Source organism: Oncorhynchus mykiss, chromosome 2 (genome assembly GCF_013265735.2).
Source record: "Oncorhynchus mykiss isolate Arlee chromosome 2, USDA_OmykA_1.1, whole genome shotgun sequence".
NCBI lineage: Eukaryota > Metazoa > Chordata > Actinopteri > Salmoniformes > Salmonidae > Oncorhynchus > Oncorhynchus mykiss.
The window spans coordinates 57,685,646-57,712,461 of NC_048566.1; the positions used below are offsets into that span (position 1 = coordinate 57,685,646).

The 26,816-nt window shown below is 42.5% G+C and overlaps 1 protein-coding gene across 6 annotated transcripts in view; it reads left to right on the plus strand.

Annotated features, from left to right (window-relative positions):
• Window positions 1–26,816, plus strand: part of LOC110492500 (ATP-binding cassette, sub-family C (CFTR/MRP), member 8) — a 122,169-nt gene that overhangs the window by 18,419 nt on the left and 76,934 nt on the right. For all 6 annotated transcript variants that reach the window (XM_036951582.1, XM_036951608.1, XM_036951597.1 and 3 more), the window contains 4 exons: window positions 5,086–5,227; window positions 6,082–6,203; window positions 12,631–12,797; window positions 19,154–19,396. In XM_036951582.1, the coding sequence (XP_036807477.1) occupies window positions 5,086–5,227; window positions 6,082–6,203; window positions 12,631–12,797; window positions 19,154–19,396 (674 nt within the window). The remainder of the gene's footprint in view (window positions 1–5,085; window positions 5,228–6,081; window positions 6,204–12,630; window positions 12,798–19,153; window positions 19,397–26,816) is intronic.

The window sequence follows — 26,816 nt, forward strand, 5'->3', positions numbered from 1 at the left end:
AACATGTCGCTGGTTTCGGAGGATTCGAGCGTTGTTAAGGACAACCAACCCAATCAACGAAACAAACGAAAACCAAGTTGGCCAAGCGGTATCAAACCAACTCCAAGCAAGAGGGCGCGCGTGGAGAAGGGGTAGAGGTTTATGGAAATCCATCAAAACCATCAGGTTTTTGAAATCCATCAACGAAACGCTTGCCAAACTTGATATCTTGGTTATACAACAAGAAGACATCAATGCATTATGTGCCAGTCTGGAATTCAGCCAACGTCAGATTGATGACGTAAGGAAAGAGAACACGGCACTGAAAGGTACTGTAGACTCTATTCCTGGCAAGGTGGAGGTGGTGCAAAGGGAGAACAAACAACTTCAAATAAACCTTGCTTGATGTACAACGTCGATCAATGCGGGACAATCTAATCTTTTCAGGGATACCGGAGAATGACAACAGCGGAGGCTGTGAGGACACTGCCCGAGACTTTACGTCAATTCAACTGAAACTGCCCACTGATGTCGTGCGCAATGTCTCTTTCTCCAGAGTCCATAGAATGGGCAAGACCTCTGGGAATAGGCCACAGGCTATTATTGCATGTTTTGAACATTTTAAGCAAAAGTAAATGGCGAGATTTTGGAATGAGTGATCACTTCCCCACGGAGATCAATGAAAGGAGAAAATAAACTATATCCCATCACGAAGGAAAAGCGTTGCCCGAATCAACGAGTCTCCACGGTGACGGATAAACTTTATATCAACGGACAACTGTATCAGGACACCAGAGTAACTCCATGGCTATTTTAATCCAATGTTCAAATCTGTAAGAAATACATGCTCTACTGATCTTCACCTGACAAGGAAAGAGTTGCATATAGCTCAGGTTAGTGTAAGTAGCCTTCCTAACAAAAAACGTCAGGTTTTTAACATGGTCAACATATATAATATTCATATTTTAGCTTTGACCGAAACACATTTTGATGCATCTGTAAATGATGGGCAAATGAACATTCATGGATATAGTCTACTGAGAAGAGACAGGAATAGGAATGGTGCGGGTGTAGCACTGTACATTCAGAATCATATACCTTTTAAGAGAAGGGATGACCTTAATGTATGTCAAGTAGAGGCACTATGGGCTCAAGTACATCTGCCTCTCCAGGCAGCCATATTGGTAGGGTGTGTGTATAGACCTCCTAGCTCTAAGGTGTCCTATCTGGGTTTGACCAGGCCACAGATAGTAACAGAGATGTATTTATCTTGTGTGGTTTTAATATAAATGGGAAGGATCATAATAATTCAAATAGAACTCAATTAATGAGATTTGCCCGAGAGCTGTGGTTTGAAACAAATGGTTAATGATACTACTAGCTCATCTACGAAGTCAGGTCACCTTTCGGCAGCCAAATCTAAACTACAAATGTATTAACAGAATTATAGAACACTATGTAATTATGCAGTTAAATGAAATCATAAGAAAAAATCTATTTTACAAAAATGATTTTGTTGATTGTAAAAAGGTATGGAATACAGTTAAGGGCTTCCTTGGTACATCCATCTCATCATGCCCATCTAGTGTGGAGGTTGACGGATGAACGATAACAAAACCAGCTGATATTGCCAATCATTTTCCATATATATATATTTTTTTTACCAAGAACATTTATTTACTGCGTGATGCTGTAAATACCCATTCTTCCAAACAAGCTATTGTCCAATGGATTGATGATCATATTATGAGTGAACAAACCTGCTCTTTTCGTCTATAAATGGTGTCAGTAGACGAGGTGTTAAACCTGTTGAAGTCCTTACCCAATGGTAAATCTACAGGTTAAATCTTATGGACAATTTTTTACTTCGTTATGCTGCTCCCCAGATTGTAGCTCCATTGACATACATATTTAGTTGGTCACTGGAAAAGGGGACATTTGCAAATGTATGGAAGCATGCTAAACTGTGTCTAATCCAAGACCGCAAAGAACGCAAAGAACCTCCTGCCAATAGTCGACCAATCAGTTTACTCCCTTCCCTCAGTAAGATATTGGAGGGTATTATGAGTAGACAAATATGGGAGTGTATGGAAAATAATGATCTTATCACAGCCAATCAGCATGCTTATCGCAAAAAGCATTCCACTACCACTGTATTGGTTGACATGACTGACCAGTGGCTCAATGCTATTGATAGTAGTTGTGGGTGTACTATTTTTAGATTTTAGCGCAGCATTTGATTTAGTGTATCATTAAATATTTTTTTGAAGGAGGCAGCATTGAATTGGGTACAGTCATATCTAACTGACAGGAAACAGTGTACCTATATCAATGGGTCGTTTTCTTCCCTTAATGCGTTAAACTGTGGAATACCGCAGAGCAGCTGCCTTGGGCCACTTCTTTACTTAATATATACCAACGGCTTTCATTAGCCCTCATCTGAAACTCAAGCTACTATATTTGCGGATGATACTACAGTTTATACAGCAAGACAATCGTTTCAATAGGTACAGCATGCTCTACAAGTAGATCTGGGAAATATCAAGGAGTGGATTAGTCTGAACCAACTTGTTTCAAACACCAAGAAAACCAAGGTTATGTTGGTCTGTTCCACCAGGAAAAGGCCAACACAGCATGGGATACAATTAAGTATGGGGGAGTACAAATTGAGGAAGTGGCAGAAACCACACTACTAGAAGTGCTGCTAGACACCTGCTTATCATGGTCGTCTCAAATAAATCATCTATGTAAAAAAAAAAAACATTTTCTATGGCATGGCATGATCGGAAGGATAGCTAAATATTTACCAGGGAAGATTCTTAAGCAAACAACCCAAACATGAATTGAGAGTCAGGTGAACTACTGTTCTGTGGTCTGGGGAAATGCATCAGCATGTTAAATTAGGAGGCTTCAGATTGCACAGAACAGAGCAGCGAGGATTGTTTTAAGGTGGAGATATGGTTCTTCTGTTTTTAGGTATGCTCAACAAGATAATTGAAAAAAAAAACATGCTTATTTTATTTCACAATATACAGTACACCATTTAGAACGGCCAAACTCTATTCACAGCAGTATTCAGTTGGTAAGAGACAGACATTCATGTATTATCATGTATTATCCAGACAGAAAAGAGAAATAGGCAAAATAACATTTAGACTTGGAGCAATAAAGAAATTGAATAATTTATCTGAGCTAACCAGAAATATTTCAATATATCAATTCAAACAGTACTTTAGAACCATTTAAATATAATAATTTGGAAGTTTGTGCAGGACTATGGCAGATGAAGGAATCAATCTATAATTTCAGACTGTTAAGAGTATTTATCTGGTCAATATGTCAGTGTATTATGTAACTGTTTGTTACAGTGTTATTATGTGAAAATGGGATCGTATTAGAAATTGTATTTGAATGTTTAAGGACTCTTGGAAGATTAGCTCCAAAGGACGACTAAAAGAGAAAATCCTCTTCCTCTCTCTCCCTCTCACTCATTCATCCTCCCTGTCACCTTAAGCCTGTGGGAGAATCTCAATTGCATTTCCTTGATCCCTTTGCACCCTCTCACCTCCTCAAAACCAATTGGATGAGAAGGTCAGAGGGAAGGTGCCTAGTGACCCTGAGAGATGAATCTCCCGCTCAGCCATGGGCGTCGTAATGTTTGCAGAGCTTCAGTTACACACACAGAATACTAATGTGTGTGTGTGTGTGTGTGTGTGTGTGTGCTCGCGCACATGCATGCCAGCAGTGCTGACTGATTAACTTAACCTCCCCAACAGATATTATAATGTAATTAGTAGGGAGGTGTTGTCGGGAGCAGCAGTTGGATGCATTGCTAAGGAAACCCATAGCAATTAGATTGTTATGTCAGTTTAAGGATATAAGCATTTGGTCATTTAGGACCAGGCGTTGTGTTTAATAACCCAGGGGTACAGCGAAGTAAGCTGTTACGCTCCTTTTTAAACGCAGATGTAACTGACCGGCGGGTACTGCCTGGCTCAACACCACAGTAGCCAGTTGAGAGAGGTGTTAGGTTTTAGTAGCTCACTGTAATAAAAATACATACTCCAACAACACCGGTGGTCTAGATGCCTTCCCGAAGCAGGTTGTTTGACCGAAACATTGGTAAATAAGATCCATTAAATGTCGGAAACATCTAGATCGCCAATGTGCTGGAGTTTCTTTTTATCAAGCTGCATTTTTCTCCGTGCACCTAGCAGCGCGTAAGGTGTGTGAGTAAATCTACTTCATTATAGCTTTTCAGAGCTAACTGGAATGGCGGTCTCAGGCAGGGTACAGTAGCTTTGCTCTCTTTCTATCTAGACACGCCTTGCTGCAGGCCCCTGGGGGATGACCCACCTCACAGTGAGGACCTTGACAGACTCGCCACTGACTCCCCTTTGATGACCTTTTAATCGAGTCCTACTCCTGTGACTCGCAGGGACAACTTTCTTGTTAGGCTCACCGTTTTTCAAGGTTATACCGGGGAGTCAGTAGAATTGATCCTATCCGCTGTTAAGCCAAGGTCATGAATTGTAATACACCCAAAGTGGACTTTGTGTGTCCCCTCCATAGTCTCTACGGGAATCAATAGTCTGAATTGTCTTCCAGTGGAGGCTGCTGAGGGGAGGACGGCTCATAATGATGTCTGGAAAGGAGTGGCATCAGACACGTGGAACCCGTGGATCTGATGTATTTGACACCATTCCGCTCCAGCCATTACCACGAGCCCGTCCTCCCCAATTAAGGTGCCACCAGCCTCCTGTGATGTCTTCTTTTAGGCCGGTATTTCATCTGATCAGCGGTAGATCCACCTTATCGCACGCTTGCCAATTAAATGAACATTTTGATTGAGCCAACATGTTGTAGTGTTTACCATGAATGAGGTCTACGTGAACTATGAAACATTGACCTTTAGGATGTGCATAGCTGAAAGAGCTTGATCGGATTCAATCCCGGCCATAGACAAGTAAAATGTAGAACATTATTGCGGATGCTTAGTTGGGAATTGACTCTCACCGGCCCAACAGATCAGATAAATGTCACGCTGTTCTCTGAAGCTAATATCCTGTTTCCTGTGTCATTGTTGTGTTTGCTGTGTTCTGAAAGGCTGGGGCAGCCAGAGCTCCAAGGTGCACATCCACCACAGCACCTGGCTGCACTTCCCTGGTCACAACCTGCGCTGGCTCCTCACCTTCGTCCTCCTCTTCGTCCTGGTCTGTGAGATCGCAGAGGGCGTCGTCTCCGATGGGTGAGTCCGTTCCCCCTGCTCTTCCGCTGGAATCACGCCCCATGTTTGACATCACCGACTCCCCAGTACAATGCAACGACCGTACACCTCCATAACATTGAACACGAGTGGATCTTTAGCAAAGCTAGCAGTGTCATCAGACTTCTCAACTCCTCTGCTCCTCTCAATGACTGCTTCTGCTGTAGACTGTACTCTTTTCATAACTGTCCCCGCTCCCCCCACCTAGGTCACTAGGTCCTCTTCCTCCTCTGCACTTCTAGCCTTGCCTACTTTTTATGGCAGCACTGTCAACTTTCTCCATTTAGTCTTCAACTTATCAGTCTCCCCCTCTTCTCACTCCACAATCCAATAGTGTGTGATTCACAAATGTAGGTCATAGGTTAAATAATTGCAGGAAATCAATCGGAGCCTTTGCATTCCCTTGCCTCTGTCTCTCTCTCTCTCTCTCTCATTCACTCTTTCTCTCGCTCTGTCTTTCGCTCGCTCAGTCTTTCTCTTTCTCTCTCTCTCTGGCTTTCACCTCTTCGCTTTCTCTTCTGTCCTTGTATGTTCTCCTCCTCTCACGTTGATTGCCCACGCGTGTCCCCTATAGTCCCCTACACATGATTAATGTAGGATTGCCTGTCGGCGCTGAGAGCTTCTTCTATGCGTTTGTGAATTGATTGGAAGAGCTCTCCTCCTGCACTTTCGCCCTAGAATACCATTCACTATAGCACAATGTCTGCTTGCAGCTTTTATACGGCATTGAGTGTGTGTATAGAATGATTTTAACTTATCCAATTGGGATGTGTGTGTGTGTTTGTGTGCATCTGTGTGTGCATTAAACCCCTTCTGTCCTGTGTGTGTTCTCCCAGGTTCACCCAGTCCCTCCACCTGCACCTGTACATGCCTGCAGGCCTGGCCTTCATGGCGGGGATCACCTCCATCATCTACTACCACAACATCGAGACCTCCAACTTCCCCAAGCTACTGCTAGGTAAAGGCTCCTTCATAGTTTTCCAAGCACTTTAACAGAGTGTGTGTGTATGCATACTCTGTGTTTGTGTGTGCGCGTCCGTACCGTGCAAATTATGCCAGAATGCCCACCCCACTTCATTGCACAGCTCACCTCGCTCTAGTGTTAAACATCCAAGCCTCCAAACTTCAACTGCTGAAGTCTGTCTCCCTGTAGCGCAAAGATGCCTCTGGCTGTAGAAGATGTCCCCAATTACTGTTACGCGTGAGAGAAACCTCTTGCTAGGCTTTACTGAATGGTGGATAACCATGACTCACTTGCAGGCTTGCTGGCCCCTAGGGTCTTCTAAGCCCAAATCAATACAATTCAAATGTAAGGAAGTCTTTTGTACAGCATTGCGGTTTTAGTCTAAACCACAGGCATTAATAATGTCATGTTAAACCCAGATGCATGGTTCATTTATATTCAGATGAGATGGCTTTTTGCTCTAGAGCAGGGGTACTCAACTCTTACCCTACGAGGTCCGGAGCCTGCTGGTTTTCTGTTCTACCTGTTAATTAATTGCACACACCTGGTGTCCCAGGTCTAAATCAGTCCCTGATTACAGGGGAACATGTTTCAAAATGCAGTGGAGCTGGCTTCCAGGGTCAGAGTTGAGTTTGAGGACTGTAAAGGTTGTAGGCAATTATCATTAAAGTGTAATTGCGTTATTCTGATTGGATGGATATCAATTCTACTGCAGTTCGAGGCTGAAACCCAAGTAATAGAATATTCAATGTGTGTCCATCAAGCAGGAGTCAGAGATCTGCTTTGTGTAATGATTCTAGTCTTGTGTATTCCATACCGATATTAGATTGAAAGGGGTTAGTTAAAAAAAATATATACTTTGTACTGTAGTTATCCTCATAAATCAGTTAGATTAAATAAGGCCATAAAATTCCATTTAATGTTGAACATATTGAATAATTTTTTTTGAAGTGAGGCGAGCGAGTAAAAAAATTCTATATCGACCTTGGTTCACTAATCAAAATATGTTTTCCTCATGGGGAGGTTAAAATAGGTGTAGTTCGTCCATAACTCAAATTGAAGTTGTTGTGTCTCTTTACTGGAAGCGAATGAGGACATTATGTGACTATAATCTTGCATTTTTTTCAGTACAACTTTTTTTTTAAATAAAAATAAAGTGAAGAGAGGCACTACTTAATTACATTTTAAGTAGTGATACAAATGTCAGCTGAGAATATTAAGATTGTAAAAAAGGATGCTTTCATGACATGGTACTGATGAGATTCTGCACAGCAAATTCTCCAGGGTTAAACACTGATCCAGCATCTATACGCTGTAAAAACGTATTTAGGGACTACCCACTAAAATCTATGAGTTTCACATAAAAATGCAGGCTTCTGGTTCTGCTTCAATATTCAAATACCTTACTTCCTTTTTATGTGCTCAAAAAGCATCACATTTGAAAATTCTAATTAAGTGATAATGCCCAAGAAGCCGGTGTTTGGACGATATATTGGTACAGGTATTGTTAGGCCCGAGATGAAGTGGAGGGCCAGCATTTCAGCCACAAAATGTGCAGAGGGAAAACATTTGTGCAAGGCCTGTTCTGACTAGAGATGAGCAATGTCTTCATACTTGACCTTGGGAAACTCTAGGGAAGTGCTTGTCCAGCTCCGTAAAGCCTCAAACATAAATTATCCGCAACAGTGAGAACATTCTGACATCGTGCGCATGAAACAACTGGCGCAGGGTTGGCGGTTAGAGATATTTGGAACTCATGAGTGAAAAGGTTCACATTAAGCAGCTTGTTATGCTTTGAGGTGTAATGGATCATGATGAACGGATATCAAAACCGTCTGACAAATTGACGTTGAAAGATGAGACCAGCAATTCCCACCACCGACAAAGTCATACGCACAACATTGTGAAGAAAATCTAGTTGTTTCGACTAAATATTATTAAGTAACTGGTTCCACAGACTTTTTTTTGTTTATAAAATGTTTTGGTCCCAGTGTTACCTGAACTTTTAGTTGGCCCAAACTTGAGAGAACTTTGGCAAAAACTCAGTCAATTGAAAACAATGTTTGCTCAACTTGTCTCACACTATAAATTATTATTTAGGATTATTTTTGTTGTTGTTGTAACAATTGGACCGAAAAGTAAATGGAAAAAAAGTCTGTGGAAGAAGTTAATTAATAATAATTAGTTGAAACAACTAGATTTATGGGTGTTTTTTTGGAAACCCTTAAAGGGAAATTTTACAATTATCAACATACACTGATGACCAAAAGTATGTGGACACCTGCTTGTTGATAATCTTATTCCAAAATCCAAAATGGTCCCCCCTTTGCTGCTATAACAGCCTCTGCTCTTCTGGGAAGGCTTTCCACTAGATCTTGGAAAATTGCTGCAGGGACTCGCTTCCATTCAGCCATATAAGCATTAGTGAGGTCGGGCACTGATGTTGGGCGATTAGGCCTGGCTCGCAGTCAGCGCTCCAATTCATCAAAAAGGTGTCCGATGGAGTTGAGATCAGGGATCTGTGCAGGCCAGTCAAGTTCTTCCAAATCAATCTCGACAAACCATTTCTGTATGGACCTTGCTTTGTGCACGGGGGAATTGTCAGGCTGAAACAGGAAAGGGCCTTCCCCCAAACTGTTGCCACATAGTTGGGAGCACAGAATCGTCTAGAATGTCATTGTATGCTGTAGTGTTAACATTTCCCTTCCATGAAGGCCAAACCATGAAAAACAGCCCCAGACCATTATTCCTAACTTTACAGTTGGGACTATACATTGGGGCAGGTAGAGTTCTCCTGGCATCCGCCAAACCCAGATTCGTCCGTCGTTCTGCCAGATGTTGAAGCGTCACTCCAGAGAACGTGTTTCCACTGCTTCAGAGTCCATCGGCGGCGAGCTTTACACCATTCCAGCCGACGCCTGGCATTGCGCATGGTGATCTTAAGCTTGTGTGCTGCTGCTCGGCCATGGAAACCCTTTTATGAAGCTCCCGACGAACAGTTATTGTGCTGACGTTGCTTCCAGAGGCATTTGGAACTCGGTAGTGAGTGTTGCAACCGAGGACAGATGTTTCTTACACGTTGCACGCTTCAGCACTCGGCGGTCCTGTTCTGTGAGCTTGTGTGGCCTACCACTTTGCGGTTAAGCCGTTGTTGCTCCTAGACATTTCCACTTCACAATAACAGTACTTACAATTGACCGGGGCAGCTCTAATAGGGCAGAAATTTGACGAACTGAGTTGTTGGAAAGGTGGCATGCAGTTGAAAGTCACTGAGCTCTTCAGTAAGGCCATTTTACTGCCAATATTTGTCTATGGAGATTGCATGGCTGCATGCTCAATTTTATACACCTGTTAGCGACGGGTTTGGCTGACATAGCCAAATCCACTAATTTGAAGGGGTGTCCACATATTTTGTCTATATAGTGTATATTAGAGTGATTTTGTCAAGAATCCAGTATACAGTGGGGCAAAAAAAAGTATTTAGTCAGCCACCAATTGTGCAAGTTCTCCCACTTAAAAAAATGAGAGAGGCCTGTAATTTTCATCATAGGTACACTTCAACTATGACAGACAAAATGAGAAAAAAAATCCAGAAAATCACATTGTAGGATTTTTTTATGAATTTATATGCAAATTATGGTGGAAAATAAGTATTTCCAGTACTAAATACTTTTTTGCCCCACTGTATATACACGTATGTGAATGTTGTGTATAGACAGTATGGACAGCATGTGAAAAGAAAAGGTGTGTGTGTATAGCGGTAGTTACAGTATGAAGGATAAACCAAAACTAGAATACAGTATATACATATAAAGTGGGTAATACAGTATGTAAGCACCATTACAGTGTTCATTGACTATGTTTTGGACATAAGGGCAGCGGTCTCTAAGGTGCAAGGTAAAGTTTGTTTCTCAGTCTCTCGGTCCCAGCGTTGATGCATCTGTACCGTCTCCGCCTTCTAGATGGCAGCGAGGTCACAGAGACATGGTTTTTGCAGTAATACTTTTTTGTCCACTGTGGCTTTCATTAAGTGAGATTCTAAGTGAATACTTTATCAGAAAAATGTAATTCTTCAACACAATACAAGTAGTTAATAAAGCCTTATTTTGAGGGCCTAGTTTTACCCTAATGCAGTGGCCTGAATCTCATGGTTTTCAGGCCTGCAAGTCACATTATGATGGCTTGCAAAGTGATGTATAATTCCTATTGGAATCCAGCCAGAGTGGGGATATTCACAGTATGATGGCTTGCGAAGTGAGGTGTAATTCCTATTGGAATCCAGCCAGAGTGGGGATATTCAACATTTTAAATGTTTATTCACCCGCAACCTGAATTCAGGCTGACTGCTGGGATGGGGAGACAAAGATATGAGACAAGGAACCAACCATTTCAGAAACCGGTGTAGTAAGTCCAAATAGCAGATTGGATTAGTTTAGAAAAATGTTATTTATATTTGAGTAGGATATGATTCATGATTCAATCAAAGTACATGCAAAATCATAGATATGGTTTAACTCTGGTTAAGACCAACACTTGGGTTCTATAACAACAATGTTACACTGAAATATCAACACTCGGTAACACTTTCCTGTGTGGTAATTACCAAATAAATATTTTTGTTGCATCATCGAGACATCATCAAGCATCAACACTAATGTCTTCTGGTTGTTATAATTTGATAGCCAATTTTCTTTATAGAGGATCTATAAAATCCTATCAATAAATGCCATGTCCCAGCTCAGTCCATTGCCCTATGAGCAGAAGACATTGAAAAGAATACGTATTTTTTTTGGTTGAAATTATGTATTTTCAATGTCTTGTGCTCACTAGGTGGTCTTTGTCGTTTCACGGTTCTCTCATCGTCAATGTTGACTTCTTTCATCATCCCCTCAGTTGCCATGTTCCTCCTCTTCGTCTGATCACATACTTCTCTTCTCCTCCTCCTGCGTCATTAACTCATCCGCGTTCTGCCCATGTTCGTTCACTCTTCCTCCAGTTCCCTCGTTCACATCAGTGCTTGAGCCTCAACCTCGATGCCTTTGCCAATCGGTGTTAGTCGAGGGAGTGACCCCACAGGCGGTATTTCTCGGACAGACTTTAATCTCTGATTACAGCTGGGGCTAGAGGGATGGATAGCCATAGACATGGAGAACATAGAAGGGATATGCTAGTATGGCCATATGTCAAACGCCGTTATCCATTCTCTCTTCTTACGGGATCTTTTTAAATGTTCAGTGAATAAGGCCTTTGTGGGAATCAAACCCACATCTCTAATCAGTAGTACTCACTCTTCACTTTCCTTCACAACCATCCTTCCATCGATCACCTTTTCCATAGGCTTCTTATTGACTCTGCCTTCCATTAGAGATTTACAGTACAACTGCAGGCCTGACAAATACTGTAAGTCATTGACCTTCAAAACAGCCACAACAAACACACTGAAAGGACTTACACTGAGTGTACGAAACATTAAGAACACCTTCCTAATATTGCTGCACCCCCCCTATAGAAAGGACTTATATTGTTGATTCATTGACTGTGACTCACCATAGCAACCTGCTACAACAGGATCTGAATCGACCACCGTTTTCAATACTGAGTCCCTTCTTTTCACTCTGTTTCTATGGATATTGAGCTTAACAACCATGGACATACATCACTAAACAACTGGAAAGTCAAGGCGAGAGAGAAGGAAGGGAGGAAGGAAGAAAGAAAGGGAGGAGAAGAGAGCAAGGAGGGAGGGAGCGGCTGGAGGGGGAGGGGAGAGAACATGAGTTAGTGTTTGAGATGCAGGCCACGTTTCTGTTATGAACATCTGCGGACTTCACGGGGGAGGAAAAAGACCCCAAATCCCAGAATGTTCAGCATACTCCTACGAGACTCTGTTACCATGGTTTCTCTCCTATAAAACATCTAAAAAAAGTGTGAAAAATTACATCGGTCACATCGTTTCGGATGTGTCTTGGGGATTTATAATGGATGGCATCCGTGAGTGGGTTGTCTTTCCAGCAGGTAGGCGCAGTCATTCTGACAGTTCCAGTACAGCTGTTCATTCCCTATTGTCACTTGAGTTTTAAACACGAGCAGTTCTGTCAGAAGTGCCATGACACAAAATGTAAACAAAACTGACACAAGCAGAGGAAAGATGGGGGGGGAAATGAATTAGAAAATGTATATGATATGGATTCTAAATAATACGTATGATATTCACTTTGTAGATATACAGTTCACTCCTTATGCAGTGTGTACAGTTCACCAGAAACAACATTCCTTTTACTTACTGGATATCTGCATAATCTGTTGGGAATGTATAGGACTTTCCTAACCCAATTGCATTCGTCGGGAGTTGACTTGAGATGACTGACGATTCCCTTTATGAGTCCTGAGGTATTCAAATGTTTCTCTCTGATCCTCTCTAAAGCCCTACTGTTCTACTGGGTCTTGGCCTTTCTGATGAAAACCATCAAGTTTGCCAAGTACACGGAGCACGGCATCGGCCTGAGACAGCTCCGCTACGGCATCACAGGACTCCTGGCCCTGCTCTACGGACTACTACTGGCTGTGGAAATCAACGTCATACTGGGCAGGGTGAGCATCAGTGTGTGTGAGTGGGGGATGGTGTGCGTGTGCATGTATTTGTGTGTGTGTGTGTGTCATCCTAGTGTGTTTTGTGTGTACGGGCATCTGTTTTCATCAGTATGTCTGGACGTCTCTATCCTGTCTTTTCCTCTGCTTCAATCAGCTCTCCCCTCTTTCGGTCAAGCATTTTTGTATGCCCCTGTATATCGGATGTTAAATCTTGCTGCCTACAGGCCTGTTTCTGAAGTAGATCGAAGGCAGAATGTGCTAGGTTGTTGTGAGTCGTACAATCAGAGGCGTCATGCCCAAAGGGGGCACCAGGGCACGTGTCACCTCCAGATTTCTGCATGACGCCCCTGTATGACACCCGCTACTTGTCCCTAATTATAATAGGATGTTTATGATGGACTTGTTTGCCAGAATGTTTGAATGATTCATCATTTTAATCAGTGGGAGTTCTGTCTGGAGATTTTCTTCTGAAAAGAATGGAGGATGTCTTGCTACAGTATTATGGTGATCAGGATTTCAAGCTCTATTTGTGTGCGCGTGTTGGAGGACAACGACATATACTCGACGTGAGAATGGTATTCACGCGAGTGTGTGCGCATGCAGGTGGATTCGTGTTCATGTTGTGAGGCGTCAGTCAGGATCTTCCCATTCACAGCAGTCGCCTCTCCTCTTGGCACTATCCCACCTGGTCCATTTGTTCCTCTTTAGCATCCCATCTTGGGTTTGAGAGCAATCAGGCTCTTGGGCACTTGGCAATCATTGGCATTCTTCAATGGTTTGTATTGGTTAAGATGGGGACTAATCCAGCGGAGGCTCTTCAAGAGTAAGAAAGGGGAGGACCATTCTTCTCAGTCAATTTCTTAAAATAAAACATTGAAAAACTAGACTAAAATATATTTATGTCACCAAATAATTGATTAATACACACTATTTTGCAATGAAGGTCTACAGTAGCCTCAACAGCACTCTACAGTGTAACGTTACTTATTGTAGCGGGTTTACCAACTCATTAGTTCTATTAGCTATATTGACTAGAATGTTACTTTAGCTAATATGGGGACAACGATGTAGACTGTGTGTAGCGGTTATGATATGGTTTTGCTTGGAAAGGCTTTTTTTGCCTGGTCACATACAGCTGATGTGTTGTTCATTGAAGTCCACGAACGAATGGAAAAGCTGAGAAGAGAGTGCATAGAGGCTAGAATGAATACTACATTGCTGTGTGCACCTAGATTGTAAACTTTCATTCGGAGGCTAGGGTGTAGGGACATTTTTTATAGCCTAAACAGCCTAAACAATAGCCTAAACAGCCTAAACAATAGCCTAAACCTATGTGTTATTGAACCGAATGAATGGAATATGAATGACAGTCATCCAACATGCTGTAGTAGAATAAGGCCATGCTCGTGGAGGGGGAAAAAATTGTCCTCCCTCATCATAAACGGCACTGACCACCACTGGACTAATCTCAGCACTTATTCTAATTACAGTTTATATTCATGATCACTAATGGGCAATTTTTTCAATGCCTTCATGATGCCTCGGGCTTCTACCAGAGCCATCAAACACAGAGTAGTTTATACATACATTCCTGTTTTGATAAAGGACTGTGTATATAGAGAGAGTGTTGTATGTTGCTTTGGTAACATCTGCAGTCAGGAAAGACACATCTGTTGGGGGAAGAGTCCTCTGAGTCCCAATGTACACTGACTAACTCTAAACATATACACTACATGACCCGAAAAGTATGTGGACACCCGGTCGTCGAACATCTCATTCCAAAATCATGGGCATTAATATGGGGTTGGTTCCCCCTTTACTGCTATAACAGCCTCCACTCTTCTGGGAAGGCTTTCCACTAGATGTTGGAACACTGCTGTGAGCACTTGCTTCCGTTCAGCCACAAGAGCGTTAGTGAGGTCGCGCACTGATGTTGGGCGATTTGGCCTGGCTCGCAGTAGGAGTTCCAATTCATTTCGAAAGGTGTTAGATGGGGTTGAGATCAGGGCTCTGTGCAGGCCAGTCAAGTTCTTCCACACCAACCTCAACAAACCCTTTCTGTATGGACCTTGCTTTGTCCATGGGGGCATTGTCATGTTGAAACAGGAAAGGGCCTTCCCCAAACTGTTGCTACAAAGTTGGAAGCACAGAATTATCTAGAAAGTCATTGTATGCTGTAGAGTTAAGAATTCCCTTCACTGGAACAAAGGGGCCTAGCCCAAACCATGAAAAACAGCCCCAGACCATTATTCCTCCTCCACCAAACTTTACAGTTGGCACTATACATTGGGGCAGGTAGGGTTCTACTGGCATCCGCCAAACCCAGATTTGTCCGTCGACTGGTATATGGTAAAGCATGATTCATCACCCCAGAGAACGCGTTTCTACTGCTCCAGAGTCCAATGGTGGCAAGCTTTACATCACTCCAGCCGAAGCTTGACATTGCGCATGCTGAACTTAGGCTAGTGTGCAGCTGCTTGGTCATGGAAACCCATTTCATGACGCTCCCGACGAATAGTTATTGTGCTGACGTTGCTTCCAGAGGCAGTTTGGAACTCGGTAGTTTGTGTGTTGCAACTGTGAGCTTGTGTGTCCTACCACTTCGCGGCTGAGCCGTTGTTGCTCCTAGACATTTCTACTTCACAATACCAAATCAAATCAAATGTATTTATATAGCCCTTCGTACATCAGTTGATATCTCAAAGTGCTGTACAGAAACCCAGCCTAAAACCCCAAACAGCAAGCAATGCAGGTGTAGAAGCACGGTGGCTAGGGAAAACTCCCTAGAAAGGCCAAAACCTAGGAAGAAACCTAGAGAGGAACCAGGCTATGAGGGGTGGCCAGTCCTCTTCTGCCTGTGCCGGGTGGAGATTATAACAGAACATGGCCAAGATGTTCAAATGTTCATAAATTACCAGCATGGTCAAATAATAATAATTACAGGCAGAACAGTTGAAACTGGAGCAGCAGCACGGCCAGGTGGACTGGGGACAGCAAGGAGTCATCATACCAGGTAGTCCTGAGGCATGGTCCTAGGGCTCAGGTCCTCCGAGAGAGAGAAAGAAAGAGAGAGAGAATTAGAGAGAGCATACTTAAATTCACACAGGACACCGGATAAGACAGGAGAAGTACTCCAGATATAACAAACTGACCCTAGCCCCCCGACACAAACTACTGCAGCATAAATACTGGAGGCTGAGACAGGAGGGGTCAGGAGACACTGTGGCCCCATCCGATGATACCCCCGGACAGGGCCAAACAGGAAGGATATAACCTGACCCACTTTGCCAAAGCACAGCCCCCCTACTTCACAATACCAGCATTTACAGTTGACCGGGGCAGCTCTAGCAGGGTAGAAATTTGCCGAATTGACTTGTTTGAAAGGTAGCATCCTATGATGGTGCCACGTTGAAAGTCACAGTAATGCCATTCTACTGTGCTCGATTTTATACTCCTGCCAGCAACGGGTGTGGCTGAAATAGCCAACTCCACTAATTTGAAGGGGTTTCCACATACATTTGTGGTAATACAGTTGAAGTCGGAAGTTTACATACACCTTAGCCAAAAAACATTTAAACTCAGTTTTTCACAATTCCTGACATTTAATCCTAGGACAAATTCCCTGTCTTAAGTCAGTTAGGATCACCACTTTAGTTTAAGAATGTGAAATATCAGAATAATATTAGAGATAATTATTTATTTCAGATTTGATTTCTTTCATAACATCCCGAATGGGTCATAAGTTTACATACACTCAATTCGTATTTGGTAGCATTGCCTTTAAATTGTTTAACTTGGGTCAAACATTTCAGGGAGCCTTCCACCAGCTTCCCACAATAAGTTGGGTGAATTTTGGCCCATTTTTCCTGACAGAGCTGGTGTAACTGAGTCAGGTTTGTTGGCCTCCTTGCTCGCACATGCTTTTTCAGTTCTGCCCACAACTTTTTTTATGGGATTGAGGTCAGGGCTTTGTGATGGCCACTCCAATACCTTGACTTTGTTGTCCTTAAGGAATTTTGCCACAACTTTGAAAGTATGCTTGGGGTCATTGTCCATTTGGAAGACCCATTTGCGACCAAGCTTTAACTTTAACTTTAACTGATGTCTTGAGATGTTGCTTCAATATATCCACATAATTTTCCTGCCTTATGATGCCATCTATTTTGTGAAGTGCACCAGTCTCTCCTGCAGCAAAGCACCCCCACAACATGATGCTGCCACCCCGTGCTTCACGGTTGGGATGCTGTTCTTCGGCTTGCAAGCCTCACCCTTTTCTTCCAAACATAATGATGGTCATTATGGCCAAACAGTTCTATTTTTGTTTCATCAGACCAGTGGACATTTCTCCACAAATTATGATCTTTGTCCCTATGTGCAGTTGCAAACCGGAGTCTGGCTTTTTTATGGCAGTTTGGAGCAGTGGCTTCTTCCTTGCTAAGTGGCCTTTCAGGTTATGTTGATATAGGACTCATTTTACTGTGGATATAGATACTTTTGTACCCATTTCCTCCAGCATCTTCACAAGGTCCTTTGCTGTTGTTCTGGGATTGATTTGCACTTTTCCCACAAAAGTATGTTCATCTCTAGGAGACAGAACGCGTCTCCTTCCTGAGCGGTATGACAGCTGCGTGGTCCCATGGTGTTTATACTTGTGTAATATTGTTTGTACAGATGAACGTGGTACTTTCAGGCGTTTGGAAATTGGTCCCAAGGATGAACCAGACTTGCGGAGGTCTACTATTTCTTTTCTGAGGTCTTGGCTGATTTCTGTAGATTTTCCCATGATGTCAAGCAAAGAGGCACTGAGTTTGAAGGTAGGCCTTGAAATACATCCACAGGTACACCTCCAATTGACTCAAATTATGTCAATCAGAAGCTTCTAAAGCCATGACATAATTTTCTGGAATTTTCCAAGCTGTTTAAAGGCACAGTCAACTTAGTGTATGTAAACTTCTGACCCACTGGAATTGTGATAGTGAATTATAAGTGAAATAATCTGTCTGTAAACAATTTTTGGAAAAATGACCTGTTGTCATGCACAAAGTAGATGTCCTAAATGACTTCCCAAAACTGTAGTTTATTAACAAGAAATTTGTGGAGTGGTTGAAAAAATGAGTTTTAATGACTCCAACATAAGTGTATGTAAACTTCCGACTTCAACTGTGTAGTGCATGCAAGCTTGACTATCTTGGTAACTGTGAGAAGACAAGAAAACACTCTGTATCATACTGGAAGACGTCTTGGGAATTATTTCTGCAGATATATATTAAACCGTGTGAAACTATACCCTCAAATGTACTGACAAGATGCAGTAATGATTGCCACGTCCTGTGTATTGAAAAGGTTTTGGTTAGACTTTTAGATGTGCGCTTAGAAAGAAGAAGAAAAGTAGCTAAGTTTAAAGCTGAGATCCGCATTAGGGGAAACAGCGCCACTAGCTGCTCCAGGCGTATTTGTTATTCTTTTTGTTTTGTTTATTAGACGGAGAAAAGGAGCTCCGGCTTCGTGGTAAATAAAAATGTGTAGTACATACTCTACTGTTCTATCGGGCGTGCGGTGATGTCCGGGGGAAAAAATGGTGTTCGTTATTTGAAGTAACGTCTCTGTTGTTGTAATATCACAAATGGACGTGGCAGTTTCACCACCACAGATTCCAACTTTTAAGAAACATTTTCTTTGTTAAGTTTTTGTTTTACCTGGTGGGCGTATTCTCTGTAAGTGTTTGGAAGTTATGTGTCTATGCTGCAATTCTTCAGTAACCTAGTTTCCCCCAAGCTGAGACTCTCACTGCTGAACTGAACTGACTCTGTTACATTAGTGTTTCACTAACTGTCGTCCAGTTTCAGCGCTCGGGGTACCAGGAGTGTGCCTCATTCTTAGACCTAGTGCAGCCCATAATACTTATCTTCAACAAAGCTCTAAAGCTGAATAGCTCAAGTGAACACAGTTCAGGGTTTCTTATTTCAGTGTGTGATACAGGGAGGCTTTGCCAAGGCTTTGATGCATTTGCAAAGACACGACCAGGCAACCCATCATTTAATACACAACAGAGCAAGCTTCCCTGTCAGATACTCTACATCACACATAATTATCAGACACTATCTGTCATATCCATTAGCTCACAGGTCCATCAAGATAATCATTATCTCTCAAAAATTTGTCAGGCTTACGTTTGTGTTGCCGAAACTGTACATACGTTAGTGAATAGTTGCGTAGTTCGTTCCGTTGTTCACATTTGTGTTCTAAGTTCTGAATATATTCATTATTTAGGCTCTTTCTCTTTTAGTGAATCCTCCATCTGTCTTTTTCTCTCTTCCCACTTGATAACCCCTCTCTCCCTCTGTCCCTCCCCACAGCGCTACCTGTGTTTCACTGAGGCTACGGAGGTGAAACCCCCAGAGGACCTGCAGGATCTGGGGGTGAGGTTCCTGCAGCCCTTTGTCAACCTGCTGTCCAAGGCCACTTACTGGTGGATGAACACCTTCATCACAGCAGCCCACCGCCGCCCCATCGACCTCAAGGTCATCGGCAAGCTGCCCATCGCCATGCGAGCCCTCACCAACTATCTGAAGCTCCGCAAGGCTTTCGAGAGTCAGAGGGTAAAGGGAGTGAGTGAGTGAGTGAGTGAGATGGCAGCCAGTGCGCTGTAAGTTTTCGTAAAAACAATGGTCAAAAAAAGATTACAGTAATAGTATTGGATACAGTAAAATACGGTATGGTAACATACCCTACCTTTTTTTACGGCTCAAATAAGCAAAGAGAAACGACAGTCCATCATTACTTTAAGACATGATTGTCACTCAATGCGCAAAATTTCAAGAACTTTAAAAGTTTCTTCAAGTGCAGTCGCAAAAACTATCAAGCTCTATGATGAAACTGGCTCTCATGAGGACCGCCACAGGAAAGGAAGACCCAGAGTTACCTCTGCTGCAGAGGATAATTTCATCAGAGTTATCAGGCTCAAAAATTGCAGCCCAACTAAATGCTTCACAGAGTTCAAGTAAACAGACACATCTCAATATCAACTGTTCAGAGGACACTGCGTGTATCAGGCCATCATGATAGAATTTCTGCAAAGAAACCACTATGAAAGGACACCAATAATAAGAAGAGACTTGCTTGAGTCAAGAAACACGAGCAATGGACATTAGACCAGTGGAAATTTGTCCTTTGGTCTGATGAGTCTACATTTTGAGATTTCTTGTTCCAACCGCTGTGTCTTTGTGAGACGCAGAGTAGGTGAACGGATGATCTCCGCATTTGTGGTTCTCACAGTGAAGCATGGAGGAAGAGGTGTGATGGTCCTTTGCTGGTGACACTGTCAGTGATTTATTTTGAATTGAAGGCATGGCTACCACAGCATTGTGCAGCAATACGCCATCCCATCTGGTTTGGGCTTAATGGGACTATAATTTGTTTTTCAACAGGACAATGCCCAACACACCTCTAGGCTGTGTAAGGGCTATTTGACCAAAAAGGAGAGTGATGGAGTGCTGCATCAGCTGACCTGGCCTCCACAATCACCTGACCTCAACCCAATTGAGATAGTTTAGGATGAGTTGGACCGCAGAGTGAAGGAAAAGCAGCCAACAAGTGCTCAGCATTTGTGGGAACTCCTTCAAGACTGTTGGAAAAGCATTCCAGATGAAGCTGTTTGAGAGAATACCAAGAGTGTGCAAAGCTGTCATCAAGGCAAAGGGTGGCTAATTTCAAAATCTAAAATCTATTTTGATACTTTTTTTGGTTACTACATTATTCCATATGTGTAATTTCATAGTTATGTCTTCACTATTATTATACAATGTAGAAAATAGTTTAAATAAAAAAATAAAAAAACCTTGAATGAGTTGGCGGGTCTAAACCTTTGACTGGTACTGTAAGTATTCAGACCCTTCGCTATGAGACCCGAAATTGAGCTCAGGTGCACCCTGTTTCCATTGATCATCCTTGATGTTTCTCCAACTTGATTGGAGTCCACCTGTGGTAAATTCAATTGATTTGACATGATTTGGAAAGGCACACACCTGTCTATTTAAGGTCCCACAGTTGACAGTGCATGTCATAGCAAAAACCAAACCTTGAGGTCGAAGGAATTGTCCGTAGAGCTCCGAGACAGGTTTGTGTCGAGGCACAGATCTGGGGAAAGGTACCAAAACATTTCTGCAGCATTGAAGGTCCCCAAGAACAGAGTAGCCTCCATCATTCTTAAATGGAAGACATTTGGATTCACCAAAACTCTTCCTAGAGCTGGCAGGGCCAAACATAGCAATCGGGGGAGAAGGGCCTTGGTCAGGGAGGTGACCAAGAACCCGATGGTCACTTTGACAGAGCTCCAGAGTTCCTCTGTGGAGATAAGGGAACCTTCCAGAAGGACAACCATCTCTGCAGCACTCCACCAATCAGGCCTTTATGGTAGAGTGGCCAGACGGAAACCACACATAAGTAACAGGCACATGACAGCCCGCTTGGAGTTTGCCAAAAGGCACCTGAAGACTCTTTCAGACCATGAGAAACAAGATTCTCTGGTCTGATGAAACAACGATTGAAATCTTTGGCCGGAATTCCAAGCGTCACATCTGGCGGAAACCTGGCACCATCCCTACGGTGAAGCATAGTGGTGGCAGCATCATGCTGTGAGGATGTTCTGGGACTGGGAGTGGGAGACTCGCCAGGATTGAGGCAAAGCAAATGAATGAAGCAAAGTACAGAGATCCTTGATGAAAACCTCAGACTGGGGTGAAGGTTCACCTTCCAACAGGAAAATGACCCTAAGCACACAGCCAAGACAACATAGGAGTGGCTTTGGGACAAGTCTCTGAATGTCCTTCAGTGGCTCAACCAGAGCCCGGACTTGAACCCGATCGAACACTTTGTAGAGATCTGAAAATAGCTGTGCAGCGACACTTCCCATCCAACCTGACAGATCTTGACAGGCTTTACAGAGAAGAATGGGAGAAACTGCCAAGCCTGTAGCGTAAAACCCAGGAAGACTTGAGGCTGTAATCGCTGCCAAAGGTGCCTCAACAAAGTACTGAGTAAAGGGTCTGAGTACTTATGTAAATGTGATATTTCAGTTTTTATTTTTTAAATAAATGTGACTCGTTTCAGGAAGCTAGGCTTATGTTGCGCGTCACTACTTCACAGGAGTGCCATATCAATATGCGTTTTTTGGCAGAAATGCTTGTGAACTTGTATGCCATCTGTAAATATGAATGAAATTGTTAAATTACAAGCCTAGTTGGTTTAGCCACAGAAAAAGTCAGCAACCTTCCCGCTAGCCATGATTGGCTGCAATAATGAGTGGGCTGGATAATGCCGAGAGATGAGTTCGGATTTGTCTGCCATGTTGCAGTCTGTGACATGAGCTGGTCAGTATGTGTAGGTAATCCTTTCTAACACGGCTTTTTTGAAAGATATCACGTAGTAGAACTGCATAAGTGTTGCTCTCCACTTTCTGGAGGACCGAATTTTGAAATCAGTGGAATTTGAGTATGATGGCTAAGGAGATGGAGAAAATTCTGGCGTTTGATTGCAAATATGCAGACGGAGTCGAAAAGAGAACACACAGAAGGCTGTTGTATAAAACACCAGTCTCCTGATTACATCCTCAAACTAAGGGCAACCATGGCATCCGTGACAGAGGGAGAAGCGTCCATCCATGTGTATGGTTAAGATCGTCTAGCTAGCTACATTTTCAGATATTATACATTTCAAATTTTGTCACAAAGTTGTTTTAATTTCAAGTTAGTGTTCTGTTAGCTAGTTACATAAACCTAATATAATGTTACATATTTGCTCTGTGCAGTAATAATATTCATATCTCAGAGCCATTTGCATTGCTAGTTATAGCCTAATGTTAGCTAGCTAACATTGAACCTGGTTGGTTAGCTACCTGGAGATTCATGCAGGGTAGTAACATTATGAGTTGGGATTATGGTTCATTACTTAGCTAGCTACGTGTCTAAACAAAAGACTCCACTATGCAAGTAATCATTTCAATAGAATGTTCATGATGTCACTGCAATAATTGTTGATAGACGTAGCTGTCAATTCACTCTGGCTATCTACTCCGATTTCAGAGCTCTCTCGCCTGGGTGTGCCAGAGTGCAGAATAACTGATGAATTTGTGAACGCTCAACACCCGTTGAATATGGCCGGTGTCAGTAAATGTTGGCAAAACGTGTAATTAACTTGTTGCCAGCAGCACAGTTGCAATCACCAACCCTCTGGAGAACATAAAAAACAGCTTAACCATCTCTGCTAGGGCGAGTAAAATGGTCAGAGTGAGCTGTTCTCTCATTTGTGTCTGGAAGTAGCTAGCCAACGTTAGCCAGTTAGCTTGGGTGCTTGCCTGCTGTTGTTAGGTCAGAACGCTCAGATCAACCCGACTCCTCGGCCAGAGCATCCAGTCTGACCTCTGAACGCTCTGAGAGCGAACCGCTCTGAAATTACGAACGGACAATCTGACAATGCTCTGAGTTTACGAACACCCAGAGCGCACTCTGGCACTCCAGAACACACCCGTAGTATAAACCAGCCTTTAGTCTTGAAATCTTTGGTTGTTTTAGTATATAGCCTCACGTGTGAATTCTTAAAGAGATGTGTGGAGCTAAAGCTTAATCGAGCCGGTTGATGAGAAATTAGCAAACATTTAAAAAATCTGTTTTAGCTTTGTCATTATGGGGTATTGTGTGTAGATTGATGAGGGGGGAAAAAATGATATAATCAATTTTGGAATAAGGCTGTACTCTAACATAATGTAAAAAAACATCAAGGGGTGCCTTCGGAAAGTATTTAGACTTTTCCCCCACATTTTCTTGTGTTACAGCCTTTTGTCACTGGCCTACACACAACACCCCATAATGTCAAAGTGGAATTCTGTTTTTTGGCATTTTTACAAATGAATAAAAAATGGAAAGGTGAAATGTATTGAATGAAGTCTTCAACCTCTTTGTTATGGCAAACCTAATATATGTTCAGGAGTAAATATGTGCCTAACTAGTCACATAATAATTTGCGTGGACTCATGATTTCTTAATGACTACCTCATCTCTGTACCCCACACATACATTTATCTGTAGTCGAGCAGTGAATTTTGAACACAGATTCAACCACAAAGACCAGGGAGGTTTTCCAATGCCTTGCAAAGAAGGACACCTACTGGTAGATGGGTAAAAATTAAAGCAGACATTGAATGGTACCCGCAAAACACCAGTCTCAACGTCAACAGTGAAGAGGCGACTCCGGGATGCTGGCCTTCTAGGCAGAGTTCCTCTGTATAGTATCTGTGTTCTTTTGCCCATCTTTTCATTGGCCAGTCTGAAAAATGGCCAGAATCCTGGAGTTGCTTCTTCACTGTTGACGTTGAGACTGGTGTTTTGCGGGTACTATTTAATGAAGCTGTCAGTTGAGGACTTGTCAGGCATCTGCTTTTCAAACTAGACACTCTAATGTACTTGTCCTCTTGCTCAGTTGTGCACCGGGGCCTCCCACTCCTCTTTCTTTTCTGGTTAGGGCCAGTTTGCACTGTTCTGTGAAGGGAGTAGTTCTGACAAATAGCCTTCATTTCTCAGAACAAGAATAGAATGACAAGTTTCAGAAGAAAGGTATTTGTTTCTGGCCATTTAGAGCCTGTAATCAAACCCATAAATGCTGATTCTCCAGATACTCAACTAGTCTAAAGAAGACCAGTTTTATTGCTTCTTTAATCAGACAACAGTTTTCAGCTGTGCTAACATAATTGCAAAAGGGTTTTCTAATGATCAGTTAGCCTTTTAAAATGATAAACTTGGATTAGCTAACACAGGAGTGATGGTTGGAACACAGGAGTGATGGTTGCTGATAATGGGCCTCTGTATGGCTATGAAGATATTCCATTAAAAACATCAGCCGTCTCCAGCTACAATAGTCTATTACAACATTAACAATGTCTACACTGTATTTCTAATCAATTTGATGTTATTTTAATGGACAAAAAAAGTGCTTTTCTTTCAAAAACAAGAACATTTCTAAGTGACCCCAAACTTTTGAACCGTAGTGTATATATTTGATTTGCTGTAATATGAAAATACATTACCTAGCAGCCAACCTGCTTGCACCAATCCCATGTAATTACTGTAAAATGCAAACCCCACCTCCCCTCAATTAATTGAATTAATTAATTACAATTACAGTAGAATTTACTTTTAGAGTATTATACAGTAAATGTTACAGTAATGTACTGTTTGTCATTGCTCGGATATTACAGTAACTACTGGCAGCCAGTTACCTGTTAGTTACCGTAAAACAACGGTACAAAATATTACAGTATATATTACAATATATATATATATATATATATATATATATATATATATATATATATTTTTTTTTTTACAGTGCAGGGATTAGCTTGGATGTTCCACACAGTGACAAATAAATACAGTGTTAAGTGTTTATATAAGAACAGATTGCACAGTATGTTTTGGTTGATATGAATCTTTCTTTTGAAGCATGACATATTCTGTTTGGATTGCATTTTGTTAGGTTGCGTCAATGCAGCTTGCCCAGTCAGATTGTTTCAATAAAATGTCAATACGAGTAACTAAAAAGCATCGATTTTACTTGTTCTCTAAACAATTCAACTCTGTTCTCCAATGCCCTGTGGTGATTTGACATGCATCCGTAAATCTGAGATGGATTTCCAAATAGATGATTATCTTCTCTAGTTAACACTGAACATATATATATATATATATATATCCCCTCACACACATCCGACGTTCCGGTTCCCTTACTGTGTGTTACTGTCCAGTTTCACAGGAAATAAGATCATGTAACATCCCAGGCCATATCTGGTAACTCTGCAGGCTAAATAATGTTATTTTGCTTATATGTTGATTTGACACAACCGTGAATATGTGAAACTTGAGACTTTAATCATCACACAGAGTAGCAGAGGGACAAACCCAGTCACCACACACACACACACACACACATACACACACACACTTCCCACTTTCTTCCCATGAAAAGTCGAGTTCTTTCACCCTGCGAGGGGTCAAAAAGTCGCAGTGTTCACAGTAGAATGATAATGACCTTGCTCCTCTTAATCTTTTAGTCTTCTTTTCCCTTCCATCTCTCTACTTCATCTCTCCATCTCTTTAATCCTTCTATCCTGCTGGAAGGACGTGGGGTGCGGATTCACAAGCAGCCTGGACTGTCTCATTGACCTCGGAGTCCAGTGTGCACTGGAAAACCCTGCCCCTGACCTTTGATCCTTGACCCCTGTCCCCTGCCACGTGTTGTGTCTCACTGAAAGAACCACGTCTGACCAACTCTCGCTATCTCTCTCAGAACCGTCTTCTTGACCTAACCAGTCAGGCTTCAAGGCAACTCACTCAACTGAGACCGCTTGTATCTGTGTCACAGAGGTTCTCTGCTCTGCCACAGCTGACTCTATCTGCTGCCTTTGACGCTGTGAACCATCAGATCCTCCTCTCCACACTCCTGGATTGCGTCCTACCTGGCAAGTCGCTCCTACCAGGTGGCGTGGAGAGAATCTGTCTGCACCATATGCTCTTACTACTGGTGTCCAACAGGGCTCTGTTCTAGGCCCTCTCCTCTTTTCTCTTTTCACACAAAGTCGCTCGGGTTCTGTCATATCCTCACATGGTCTCTCCTATCATTGCTATGCAGATGACACTCAACTACTCAAAAATCTTGGTGTGACCCTGGACAACACCCTGTCGTTCTCTGCAAACATCAGTGACTCGCTCCTGCAGGTTTATGCTCTACAACATCCGTAGAGGACGACCTTTCCTCACACAAGATGCGGAGCAGGTCCTAATCCAGGCACTTCTAATCTCTCGTTTAGACTACTGTAACGCTCTGTTGGCTGGGCTCCCCGCGTGTGCCATCATACCCCTGCAATTTATCCAGAATGCCGCAGCCCGCCTGGTGTTCAAACTTCCCAAGTTCTTCCATGTCATCCTGCTACTCTGCACCTTCTTACCTTCAGGTTATGCTCAAACCCTACAT